This window comes from Pagrus major, chromosome 17 (genome assembly GCF_040436345.1).
Source record: "Pagrus major chromosome 17, Pma_NU_1.0".
In the NCBI taxonomy this organism is placed as follows: domain Eukaryota; kingdom Metazoa; phylum Chordata; class Actinopteri; order Spariformes; family Sparidae; genus Pagrus; species Pagrus major.
Window position 1 is genome coordinate 6,872,901 of NC_133231.1, and position 13,959 is coordinate 6,886,859.

The 13,959-nt window shown below is 42.1% G+C and overlaps 1 protein-coding gene across 1 annotated transcript in view; it reads right to left on the reverse strand.

Annotated features, from left to right (window-relative positions):
* LOC141012132 (clathrin coat assembly protein AP180-like) overlaps window positions 1-13,959 on the reverse strand; it is a 54,372-nt gene that overhangs the window by 4,743 nt on the left and 35,670 nt on the right. Inside the window, exons 10-21 of the mRNA XM_073485533.1 lie at window positions 12,704-12,716; window positions 12,284-12,441; window positions 12,075-12,166; window positions 10,364-10,378; window positions 9,889-10,110; window positions 8,110-8,187; window positions 6,071-6,319; window positions 4,168-4,251; window positions 3,804-3,872; window positions 3,310-3,435; window positions 1,467-1,541; window positions 22-249 (exon numbers count right to left, since the gene is read on the reverse strand). Coding sequence (XP_073341634.1) covers window positions 22-249; window positions 1,467-1,541; window positions 3,310-3,435; window positions 3,804-3,872; window positions 4,168-4,251; window positions 6,071-6,319; window positions 8,110-8,187; window positions 9,889-10,110; window positions 10,364-10,378; window positions 12,075-12,166; window positions 12,284-12,441; window positions 12,704-12,716 — 1,409 coding nt within the window. The remainder of the gene's footprint in view (window positions 1-21; window positions 250-1,466; window positions 1,542-3,309; window positions 3,436-3,803; window positions 3,873-4,167; window positions 4,252-6,070; window positions 6,320-8,109; window positions 8,188-9,888; window positions 10,111-10,363; window positions 10,379-12,074; window positions 12,167-12,283; window positions 12,442-12,703; window positions 12,717-13,959) is intronic.

A 13,959-nucleotide genomic window follows, 5' to 3' on the forward strand; every position in this document is an offset into this window, starting at 1 on the left:
AACATATCACCATCCACTTACTTGAAGCATCAAAGCCACCAGAGGGCGCCGGTGTGGTGGTTACAGGTTCTAATGCAGCTGGTACTATTGGTGCTGCTGCCACTGCGGCAGGTACAGGCGGTGCCGGAGTGGAGAGGGAGCCCAGAGCATCAAAACCCGACTCCAGGAGGTCGCTCTGCATCGGAGCTGGAGCCAAGGCTGGAGCGAGAGCTGGGGCAGCGGTGGGAGCCAGGGTGGGGGACATCAGGCCTGAGGGGACAACAGAAAGCACTGTAACTGTGACATCTTGTAGCACTGCTATCAGTCTCACAGTAAATGCATGATAAACACACATTAAATATGATCAGTGAGACAACAGATGGCACAGTAGACGTCTTAAGAGCAGCATGAAATTTGAGTGGGAAAGAAGATCACTGCAGCAGCAGTGTACGACACAGAGACATAGAATATAATACAGCACATTACTCAACTAGTTACAGCACAATAGATGAATAATCTGAAGGATATGCCAAATGTTCAATATTGAAAAAATGAATGATAACTGTCGTATACATTATAACAAAGGAAAAATATCTGAATATAAAGGCTTTTATGAAGCAGCTGTGTGGGGCTCTTTGTCATGTTTTAGATGTCTCTGAGTTGTTAGCTGTTTCACCAGAGTAATTTCTCCTCATTCTCATTCATTGAAAGATCGATCTGAGGCTCACAGATGACAAATTATCCAATATTTAACGAAGGAGACAAGGTTAGAGAAAACAAGAATTTTTCTTTTTGTAGCATAATTTTCATTTTTTCTTCTCTCCCAACTTATTAACTATCTCATGACTCCTCAGATGACTTGGTGTTAGTGGTGGAGTGTTGTGGGGCATAACAGGAAGATTATATTCTTCTTCTTCATTAACTATTGTCCATGCAACGGTGACAGAAATGAGATGGTTGAGAAATTGGCTATGACATCATGAGGAAGTTGCAGCGGACAGACATTTTACAGACATTTCCAAATGAGTCCAGAGCTACTTTAGAACTATTGTGAATTAAATCTAACCAGTCCTGCCAAGAGTGTGTCATTATTAATTTTATAAATGCGTCTCCATCATTACTGCATAATTTCTTAATCAGCATGAAACATTTCTGTCAGCAATTTGCCAGCAAAAAACCTTTCAGCCAGACTGCAGAGAAGATACATCAGAGTTTGCTGGTCCTTTCAGTCTTTATAATTTAACCATAGTTTACATAAAAATACTTTAGCACAGTGTTTTTCAATCCTCTTCCTGAGACGTTTCCCTGCCCAGCACACCTGAATCACACGATGAGCTCGTCATCAAGCTCTGCTGAAGCCTGATAACGAGCCATTCATTTGAATCAGGTGTGCTGGGACAGGGAAACATCGATGACATGCAGGACCGGGGGGGCCCTGGGAACTGCCTTAGCGTGATCACAAAAAGTGAGAGTCAGACAAGTCTCACCTCCCAGCAGATCGTCTCCAGGCCCTCCAGGAGCAGAGCTCTGCTGCGTCTCCTCCACAGCACCGCCGAAGGAGTCTGCAGGACCGTCCGGTTATCCACAACGCAGCATGGAGGGCAGAAAGGGGTGAGAGGTCAGCCCTGGACCACACTGGGACACAGTGGGGGGTAGGAGACAAGATCATCTTTATAAAGCAAAACTATGAGTGACATAAAAATGTCAAAGGAAATTGAGGAAAAAAAGAAACTTCAGGGTGGACAGAAGAGGTTTCCAGTCATGGCGAAGCCTTTATAGGAAGAATATTTACCTCAGTATATATACTGCATGCTCAGTTCTATTTTCAAAATATAACAAAATAACCTGAGACCTTTTCTTTTCTACTTGCTGCTTTATTTATCCCGGAGTGGGAGTTGTTAAAAATGTGCAGAAGTACACAGCAACAAGACAGAGACTCTACAGTCTGGCTGTGCTGCCTCAAAGAGCTGTGCTTAAAGCTAAATGCTAATGTCGGCTTGCTAACGTATTCACAATGATAACGCTAGCATGCTGATATTTTTGCGTTTGCCGCATTAACAATCTTAGTTTAGCATTTTATCATGCTAACATTTTCTCATTAACACTAAACACAAAGTACAGCTGCGGCTGTCGGGGATAACATTATTCATCCAGGTGTTTCATCATAAAACATTTACTGGACAGTCAGGATATGATTTACTGTGTTGCAATTATTGTCTATAGTACAAACATTTATTCAAGTCTCACTGTAATGCTATGGTTTTATTGGCTAAGTTTAGCAAGAAAATCTCATTGAAAAAGTCTTGCGAATCTACCACAGGGTTCAAAATGCAACAGGTGCAGCAGCCCCTCATAAAATATTAATGGCAAAATTCATCCCAATCTATCCCTGAACATCCAACAGCATTGTTGAAATAAAATGAAAATAAAGGGATAAAGGGCCTGTCCAGGGACGTCTGATGCCCATCTGTTTATCGGAATGATTGTGAAACAAATATGTCAACCTCATGAAGGACTCAACGATTCTTTCTCTGGTAACTATGACAATCTGTTCAAAGTTTTGTGCCAATCCATCCAGCAGATGTTGAGATATTCAGAAGTGGTCCACTGGCAGGGTTGACAGACAGATCGACATTGCTGTGACTTTAACCATGCCATAGGAACAACATAAATTTAACTTGGAAAAAACCACACTACATTTTGTAGAAGAAAAGACACACACACACACAAACACAAAGTATAATAATCATTTTAGGAATATAACTAGTGGCTACTGCCAACTATATCTTTGATCTGCCTGCAGTTTAATCCACAAAGTACTGACACTAGTTCTGCGACACCAGCAGTCTAGAGCCCCGCCCATTATTGGCTGATATTATCAGCCAATAATGGCCTACCACAGGTATATCAGTATCGGCATATGTGTTATCCAGTACGTGCCAATATACAAACTTTCTTTTGAGAGATTAGAATGCAGAGAAGTTTTTTTGTTAAACTGTAAAATATCCTCTGCATCCTCAAGTGTTTGATAACCCAACACAGAGATCGTTGCCAAACACGTTTATTTTAGTCAATATATCAATATCAGGATGTTTCACTTCCTGATGTCGGTATACTACAGTCTATCACCACATCTAGAAAATATCAACCTCACTGGTGCGAACATTTACCCATGAACTCACTGTGACAACTGAGGATGGTAAAAAAATATACCAAGAAGGCAGAAAAGTAAAATGATATAATGCACAAACAGCTGTTGAAAGTCAAGAATTCACATGCAGCACATGCTGTTGTAATGAAAGTGTGTTTGTGTGTTGTGAGGTACAGTACCCAGCAGGTCGATGACAGGTGCCGGCTCTGCTGCTTTGGGTGGAGAGGAGGCCTCTGGGACGGGAGCTGCAGCAGCAGCAGTGACAGGAGCAGCATCAGCAGCAGGAGCTGGAGATGCAAATGAGTCTAAACAGAGAGAAAGGCAGAGATAGAACACATTAAATTATTCTCACATCTAAATGACTACATTTATCAGTTAAAACCTCACGTCCAAGGGGAGAATGCATTTCACATGCAGCTATTCTGCTTGATCTAAAAGGCTCGCAGACATGCAGAGAAGGAGCAGGAGAAGAAAGCACGCATCCCTGCATCTTAACTGTGTATCCACATCCTTGAAGCGTGCACCCTTTGAAAGTACAGCACTGGTGTGCATGTGCATGCAGACACCAGCACCATGCAAAAAAAATTCATAATAAGTTGAGACTGGCTGCACTCTTCATGAAAAAAGGAAGGGAAAAACAGTGATGCAGGAAAGATAAAGCAGCTTAACTCACCGGTCACGATGTCTCCAACCGGAGCCGGCTCGGGCAAAGGAGAGGGCCCGCGTGAAACAGCAGGAAGGTCTAATATACCAATGCAAGCGAGAGGCAGAGTACGAGAAAGAGGAAAACCGTGGAGGTCGGGGAGCAAAGAAAAGCATTAGCGTGGCAGGTAGAAAGACACGGCGGTAGATAGAAAAGCAGCCACAAGGACAATCCAAGATTTGACGAGTGGGTCACATGCACAGTTCTCATACCACTATGGGGGACAAACCAAGACGTGTGGGGAAAAAAAACAGTTGACAGAGGAGTGGAGGTATGGAAACCAGAAGAGATGAAGAGGTTCCACACACAGAGAAATGGATATCAACTCCTGTACCTGCACCAAAAAGGTCTACGCTAGGAGTGGTAGCAGCTTTGGATTCTGTGGTAGGGCTTTGCTCAGGCATAGAATCAAACATATCTAAGAACAAGGACACACAATCATATGACATTCAGATTTCAAGTCCAGTGCATACAGAATGATGAGTTCAGAAGAGAGATGAGGGAAAGCAGAGAGAGCAGACATTTTGATTATCATACGGGTAAGCTGCTGTGTATCTGTTCAGTGCAATGCAAACAGTGCAAAAGTTAAAAGGGTATATTACCAAACTTCAGCAGGAAGACTTTCATATTTGCGTCAATTAATTTTGATTATAAGACAATAAATTCTATAGAGTGTATCTGGTTTGTCCCGAATCAGTGAGGTGACATCACAGAAGGGTCCACAGCAACGCCATCAGCTCTCTGAGGCCGTACGTAGCCACAGTGGTGGTTTGAGCTAAGTGTAAGTGTTAACAAATAGCACAGCTGAGGCTGACGTGGATGTGTTTTCATGGCAACACATCCAATACTTTATAGTTTACAGTTAACGGTGGTGCTAGATTAAAAGTGAGGATCATCACAGTCAGTAGGATATTGTCATGAAACAATGACTATCGGAGGTTATGTTTTCACTGGTGTCCATTTGTTTGATTGTTTGTTGGTTTGTCAGCAGGATTACACAAAACTTCTCATCCCAGAATAAACCCCATTAAGTTCTGGTGCAGATTAAGATAAAGGGACGGATCCAGAATTTCTAACTGTTGTGAGATATGGTATTTTTTTGTTGATGGGAAAAAAATCAGCCGTATTAAGGTAACTGGTATCCATGAGTGAGTACAGTTTGATGGGGACCCAAATAAAAATCTGGATCTAACTTCTTTTTTAAAAATAAATTGGATTAGGCTTGATTGAATTGGGTAGTTGGGCCTGGGCGGAGATATGCGCTCTGCTGAATGCCATTCTAGTTACAAAATATTGTGCCAATCAATCTAGTAGAGGTCAAGTTATTTCACTGTATAAGCGAAAACTTTGACCTGTTGGTGGCGCCAGAGCAAAATTTAGTGGACCACTACAGTCGATATGATTTCTCCTTTGGGGCCACTAAAAAGTTCAAGGCAATCAGTCCAATAGTTTTGGAGTATTTTAGTCTGGGACAAAGTGGTGGTCAGACATTTCTGTCTCTTGAGCCAAAATACTTCACAAGTTATGCAGAGTCAAAGGGTCTGGATCCCATCCCAGCCCACATTTGGCTTTAAATGGGCAGTTTGGACCCAACAATTCAACCTTCATGTCGTCCTGACTGCGGGAGCAAACCGAGCACTCTGCAGAAACCCATAGCAACACAAATTCTGACGTTGAGCAATATTCCCTTTTAACTCAAGTGCATAAGCTACAATACAGCATTCTCAGCTATCAGTATCTAAGACATTGGTCACAAGCAGAAGAAGAAAACAGTTTTCTTCCCTCTACGTTTGGGCAGTCTGTTAGTATAAGGTTAATAATCAAAACAAGTTGAGCCCCCTCTGTTAATAAGAACAGATAGATTTTCATTTATGTCCGAAGAGATTAAATTTACACTGAGATTCTGGTCGCCAAACAATGGTTAATTAATTCATTTATGATTAAAATAGCATGCACAAGTGACTATTTCAGTCCTGCAGAGGAGGTCAAGATGCTTGATTAACTTGATTAAATGATCTGTATCTGAGGGGAAGGCATTATGGAAAATAGAAAAACAAATCTGAGATGTAGGGACTGGGCAGGTTATCATCATTGTCACTACTGTCATCATCATCATCATCACTAGCAAGAGCAACATAGTCATCATTATCACAACCTACATCATCATCATCATCATCATCATCGTCATAATGCAGGGCAATGCAGTGTTAGGCAAAATGAGAGCGAGAGGACATTACCACCAAAGATATCTAGAGTCGGAGCGGCTGCAGACTCTGTGGTGGTGGTGTCGGTGGTGGTTGTGGTGGTAGTGGTGGTGGTGGAAGAAGGGGTGGGGGCAGCGGGGGCAGCGATGGGGGCGACGATGGTCGGCGCCTCACTAGAGGTGGGAGGGGTGATGACGGCGGACGCCGTGTCGGTGGGCCTCATAGCGAACAGGTCCAGCTCTGGAGCAATGTCCCCACTCCCCTCCGTCGTAGCAAAGGGGTCTTCAGGAGAGGCAGCACGGGGGTGGTGTTGAGAAGTTAGGGGGATTAATGATTAGAGAAGAAGGGAAGGGGTTGGTAGGTGGATGGGGGAGGGGAAGGGGAAGGGGGGGATTGAGGGTTTGTTAAAGCAACAAACACTGTAAAAAGCATATTTGTGAGGCGAGACACCTCTGAAGCTCCAAATCAGGGTTAGATATAAAGAAAGTAAACCAAGCACACGTCACTCATTAACTTCAGAACTGCATCCACAAGCTACACTGACAGGAAGGACCAGTAGTTAACAATTGACTACTGTTGGTACAGTCGTGTAGAATAGTTTTTGATTGACTGGCCCATTGGCTAATTAGTCTTTCCTCCTAATTAGCTGTGTGATAATACCAACATGTTAGCATACAAGAGGCTAGATGATTACGCCGCTAGAGCGATATAAAAATGAGAAAACCATAACATGCTACTGAGAGTAATAAATACCTAATAAAGGTGATAAAAGAAACCGTTAACTAGCTACTTGGCTCAACTAGCCCACCCACAGACCAACAGAAGGTCTTAGATGAGACAGAAGATACTGTACAGCCCCTTCAGTCATGCTACTAAGGCTGTTTGTCTTTGTATGTGCGCACTTTAGCACACACTGAACCTTTAATAAGATTTGGGGGCTGTTGAAAATATATTTCAGTTATTCAAAGCACCGAGCAGAGCGCACTCTGGACACTCTTTTCAAACAACGTTTACAATTTGTCAAAAAAAAACCAGACACATAAAGCAACCATTATTATCACTGTATAATTCACCACTACTTGAGCTAAAGCTAAAGTCAGCATGCTAACATGATCACAATTACTGCCGGTATCCTAACATGCTGAAGTTTTCAGAATTCATCGTCTTAGTTTAGCCTGTTAGCATGCTAACATTGGTAAATCATCACAAAGCACAAGGCACAGCCAAGGCTGATGAATGTCTTTGGTTTTGCAGGTATTTTAACAAAAATTCAAATTTTGACAACATCAGGGACCCACCGAAGCCTGTAGGATTTATCCTCTGGTGACCGTGAATGTCTGTACAAATGTGTTTGTCAGAGATTAGACAACAATAATTTAAGAGATTATGCCTACTGTTATAACTGACGAGGTAACATACCCTATACGAAAAACATTTACAGAACCTGGTTTGTGCTTATTACAGCATACATGTATACAGGAGGTCAAATGTGGGCGCAGAATAAAGTTAATGCCAAAACAAGTTAAACACACTGCAACCATTTGCTTTACTGCTATGGTTAGCATTCTATGCACAAACTATATTTACCATCAAGTAGTACTTTTTATTTATTTAAAAAAAATGTTTTTGCCAAAGAAAAAGACTGAATTAGTTATTTAAAAAAAAGAAAAGAAAAAAATGCTCAACAATGATGAGTATAATCATCATCATCATCATCATCACCAGGTAGTATCAGGGTTAGGGTATCAAAATAAATGGTATCCTTTCTGAACTGAAAGTGTAGTTAATAGCTGTGCTGTGCTTTTTACTGTAGTAACTGGGTGAATATTAGGAGGAGAAGAGTAGTCAAGATGAAGTAGGTGAGGGTCCATGACTGGGGCATTAAAGCAGGATTTGGGGTGAGACAGTAGGCCCTGGGGGCACGCTTGTTCTACTGTCTCCTATGGAAGCAGAAGCAGCTTTAATATAATAAAAGCAATATCAGCTTTCACATCCACACACACACACACACACACACACACACACACACACACACACACACACGCGCAAAAAAAAGCTGTATTGTCACCCACCAGATCCACCAAATGCATCAGCAGCAGGGCCCGCAGCCACGGCAGCAGGACCGTCTCCTGGGGAAGGTGCAAACGCATCTATGGTATTGCAGACGCAAACAGCCGGAACGCAAACACAAAACGTAACACCCGGGCCAACACACCGACAGACACATGGATGTAAACAAACAAAAAGATGAGTTAACAAATGGAATGGACAGGAAAGAAAAATGAGAGGTCAGCATCAGGAAAAAGCAGAGAATACAAGAAGTATGCAGCCCAGTTACTGCTGATTGTACCATCAGTCACGTGGAGAGTTTTGAAGGGCTGCATAATGCTGCATTCAGTGACTGCACCACCTGTGCAGGCTCGTGGAATGAGGCAAGTTGTCACAAGTTACTTGTACTCTGTGACAAGAGGGGAAATGTCAGGGATGGACGAGGCAAAGTCTGTCTTTGAACAAAGGAACTCAGTTGGCTCTTTTCAGCAGACAATTGGTGCTCAACTGTGCTTGAGGACTGAGGTTAATGTTAAAAAGCCAAAATATATTTAAATAAAATCCAGCTACCCATCATCTTGACATATTAATGAAACTGTTAGTAAGCCATTAGGGAGAGAATCATTAAGGATGATGAAAAGAAAAAGCAAAAAAGAAGCAAATCCCCAAAATACGAGACATAATAACAGATTAATTACACTGCCAGTGGGTTTATTGAGGCGAACAAGATCATGAAAAAACTCTCCGATGAATGTTTAAAACACATTAATGTCAAAACTCATTAGTGTTTTGTTCCAGTTGTGGAGTGTTGAATAAACCCAGTGAAAAGCTAGTAATTCATTATACTGGCTCGTATTTTTGGGATGTGCCACAAATGACAAATGCCAAACAGTGTGCTTGACATTGTGTCAGCACGTTAGTGTACGAGCTGGATGTTAACACGTTAGAAAGAGGTGACGATATAAAATCATCACAGGTGAGTCACACCACTGGGGATCAGATACAATATATAAACTAAATATCCACAAATCTTTGAAAAATCCAGAAGGTTTCTAACACTTCTCAGTTCTGAAGGTATTTCAAGAATCTTTTCCCTCTTTTGGCTTTTCACCTTGCTCAATTTGTGAGCATATTTTCATACCAAATAATGCTATATTTTGCTTGTGTTACACAAAAATGCAAAAAAAGTCACTCACAACTTGAGAAATAGATTTAAAACTACTCAGCAGACCAAATATTTTTTCATCCAGATGATAAAAAGAGTCTTTCAGGTTTCTGGAAATACTTTCCGAGCAGCAGTAAGTGTTGCTGAACGACCCTCTGAGTTTTATCAAAGATTGCCGGGTGATTCATCTTTTGAAGACTGAATGTGTGGCTCTGTGAATGTTAACACATGAGAGGCACAAACTGGGGTGAAGGTGCCATCTGCTTAATCAAGTGACATAGTTTCTAGCAAGTTTATAAAGTTTCCTTGAAATGTTTTTGTTGCATCAAAAAATGCACTTCAAAGTTAGATTCTCGTCAACCTTTATATCTCATAAATGTTGCTTACATCACATAAACGTGTCATCTGATGGGACAAAAGCCTGAAGACTTTTAATGGTTTTATGATCTGACACTCCTCGTGAATATATTACTGGTTGCAATTAAAAGTTTAAGGAGTGATAATCAAATCCTCTATACAGTAACTTTAAACTAAAGGAAACCTATCAGTAAACGATGAAGGGGATTCGGTGCAGACAAGTAGGTAGGCTGCCATGTTGTGTTTCCTGGTCTACATCCTATCCTGGGACCAGACTGACCTCCGAACAGGTCGATGTCTGCAGCTGAGGTGGCGATGGGAGCTGAGACAGGCAGTGAGGTGGGTGCTGCAGCGGCCGCAGTGGCGGCAGGAGCGGCAACGGCTGTGGGCGCAGAAGCTGCAGGGGCAGCTGCGGCTGCAGCATCAGCATCAGCATCAGCTTCAGCAGACTCTCCATCCGACAGGAGAGCTTCAGAGGCTTCCTCAGTGGCAGCCGGAGTTGCTACGCGGACAAACCCCGTAATCCAAATGCCACGACCCAGTCACAACCCCCCAAAAGAGAGAAATAGGAGAAAAAAGGAAAGAGGAGGAAGACAGCAGCGTCAAAGAGACAGAAAAATAAAAAAGACAGGCTTAGCAGAGGTGCTAAAGATAGAAAGACAATGAGAAATTTAGGTAGAAAGCCAAGTTGGGTCGTGAAAAGTGAAGTGCCTGCAGGCCTTTCTCATATTCAGTGCTGTCAGCAGAGTACTCACCCTCAGCCAGGAGATCTGCACAACAGACAGAGAGGGAATGAATGAGATCATGAACAGGAGAGAGTCAGTGTTAAAATTTAGAAATCTTTCATTTTCAAGCTGCATTATGGAGGACAAGCCAGAAAAAAAAGCAGACTTGGAGCAGTGGTAAAGCACAATACTGCTCAAAGCTCCTTAATGTAATTTAGGCTTTGAAAGCCCATTTTTGGACTGGAGCCATCTTCAGGGTATCAGTGGAGATGTGGGGATAAACAGAGGGCATGCCAAAGAGCAACAGCCCATTTAAAATGGAAACGCTCTGTAATTCAAACCACATTGTCCAATAAAAAAAAACATCAACCAGGGCATCGCTGCTTTAACCTTCTTTAGGGAGTCCTCCAAAAAAAAGACCACAGTTTGTTTCAGCTCATTGACTTCAAATCGGAGGCTATACTTGATATTACTGCCAACCATTTTCCAAAAGCATATCATAGCTTTTTCAATTGATTTCCTTTTTCCTATCTCTTTCAAGCAGCAATCGCTTCCCACTTATTTTACTGTGGTATTAAAATCAGTCTGCAAGGACCCTTATCTCCCTGTATGCTTTGGAAAAGTTAAAGGGTTTGTAGTTAATGGGATGAAACATGCAAAACATCAGCACGGTCCATTTGAATTTGATGTCATTTAAGTCTATTAAATATGCTCTGTCATCTACTGATATTTTTTGCCCATTCAAGTTTAATAAATTGATATTTATTATTCATGTACGGGCTTTCTACACATGCTAAAGCGGTGTGTATGAGCTACAGCCTCATAAGAGAGATATTGAACATGTAAGGAGTTTGGGATGTGGTGTCTTTTTTTTTGCCTTTCCAAAACCAAAAACACAAGAGAAAAAGTGTGAGGAATAATTAACCTGTGTTTATCTCCTCTAACACAGGCTGCGATTGTTAGCATGTCCGGCTAGCTTAGTACCTACAGTAGTTACCAGGTGTTACTTCTGAAGGCAAGCAGCATATCATGAGCTAGCTACATTATCTTTAGGTTGACTGGTTACATTAGAAGAAATAATTAAAATATATTGTTTGAAACATATCAGAAACATATCAAAGGCAGCTGAAGACAGTGTTTTTAATCAACTCATGGGGCTAATGTTAGCCTAATTAGCTAGCTAGCTATAAATGATCAAATCATGCTAACAACAGTTGTCACTGCAGCTGGCAAAAGCAACAGAGCGGCTGAAATGATGTGCTGATTTTGTCTGCCTCTGTCTGAAATTATGGACTTCCAAAGTGTAAAACAGCAGAAGAATAGAAAGACTGAGGTTTTGCAACAATAGATCTAGATACCAGACCCAAAGATGGCTCCTATCCAGTCCAATGAGAAACGCTCGCCTTACGACAAAAAAAGTTCCTAGCTTCTGTTTTTAGCCTACTTCCTGGGTAAGTGACCTGCTGGATAGTAGGGTTTCTCTTGCTGGCCTCGCCCATGAGTTCCCGCTCAGCCCCACAGACTTTACAATGTGATGACATGACACATTTTTAAGTTTTACAAAAACAAAAACCAGTTGTTTGCAGCTCGAGGTGTCCTGTCCACAGTTTTACAGATGTCTCTTGTATAATGGTAGTCTATGGGGAAAGTCCTTTTTGGGCTGCAGGGGAAATTTATACTGGAATACTTGCATGTGGCCACTGGGCAAACTTAGAAGCAGTGCTGAGCAGAAAGTTCTCACCTCCCCATCCAGTCGTGGAGGAAGCTGCTGCAGCGCCCCCTGCTGATGAGGACATGGGGTCTAGATCCAACAAGAAGCCATCATCGAGCGCACTGAACAGAAAGAGAGGGCGTGTTGACAGAGGGAATCCATTTCTACTGTCATTTCCTTCGCTCGGAGTGGATGTAGCTCAGTTCAAACACTTTTTAATATTGTTGAGTGACTCTTACTTGCTGGCAGGTTTAGCGGCGGCGGGGGCCGGGGCAGTTGGGGTGACTGAGGGCGGGGGAGGTTTGGCAGGCGGCCCTGGGCGAGCAGGGGGCCCGGGAGCTGCGGGCTTGGCTGGTGGAGCAGCAGCGGCCGGTGAGCTGTTGTTGGCTGTAGCATCCTGCTGCAGAGCAAGTTAACATGGTGACCAACACAGTTATGTAAGCTGATGTGATTCAACAGCTTTTTGACACATGAATTCACAATGAATCACTACCTGTTAACAGTTACGTTAGAAGTGGAATGAAGAATTTGCGTTTTTTAGTTCATACGCTGCTCAGTAAAGATCTGAGTAACTGTGCTTTTACTTTGAAAGGTGCTATAAATAAACAAAGACTGCTATTATTACCACCACATTATGATAATCATGAAGCATAGCTTACCTTAGTAGGCGACCTGCAGAAACAACAATAGCACATGAGTTACAGAGTTTACTGATGTACATGCTGAAACATAACGGCTGTTACTGGGACGGGAGGCAAAGTGACAGCTTAAGTATCACTTTGGTGTTTTTCAGGCAGGCAGCATTTCAAGGCAATTCCATTTAGTAAACATCTGCAATTAATGGATCCACGCTGAACTGCTGAGTAACAGCACGTTGGCCTCAGCGACTCCTCAACAAAGCTCTTCAACATCACAGACAGAAAGTAAGAGCTGAAGGTTTCTGACTGGCATGCGTCTAATGATTTGTAAGAGTCAGGCTGATTGTACAGTAAGATGAATATGTTAGTGATGACATCAGTTAAAAGGCGATACCTGTCATTGTACAGTATGTTGATTAGGGGTTGACCGATTATCTGTCTGGGCCGATATTTACCATTTTTATGATTATCGTTCAGTTCGTTATCAGTGTTTTCTGTGTCTGATTGACAATAAAATTAAAAAAATAAAAATGCAGTACTTTGGCTCTGACCCAGCATCCTTTCTCTGTTAGTGGTCACCACTCTGTGGTCTCAGTGTCCACAACACTACCTGATGTCAAATCAGAAATGAATAATCTGAATTTGCTTACTAAAGTTATCAAATAAATGAAGTGCAGTGAAAGTTTGAAGTAGCAGAAAATGGAAATACTACGCAAAGTACTTCCAGATAAGTACAGTACTTGAGTAAATTGTAGTTGGTTACATTCCATCACTGGTTATTCTCGACTCTGAGACTAAGATTTTTATTTTTCCTGTAAAGGGTTCCAGTCATCGGTGATATGTCTCCTGGATTACTAATAATCGGAATCGGCCCTGAAAAAACACATATCGGTCGACCCCTAATGTCAATGACAGCAATGAGGCAAATGATGTTCGTCACAAACATGAACACAATGTTCAGTGTGTGTCTTCTATAGAACTGCATCCTGAACAAAATGATGGGTTAGGGTTAGGACAACAATACAAATGTCCACTACTTGTTCAGATGTCTTTTCTATAGAATCACTGAAGGTTAATTCATCAACACAACACGTAAAACACTATTGTCATCGACAGAGAATACTTACTTATCCTCTCTGAGTTGAGTAAAGACAGAGGAAATGACATGTTAGAGAAGTAACAGAGAACAGTTGGGAGATAGTGCTGACAGAGTCGTCACTGATGTAGCACTGATCTAACAGAACCAGAGAGAGCTGAGAGCACCAGACAAACCCAGG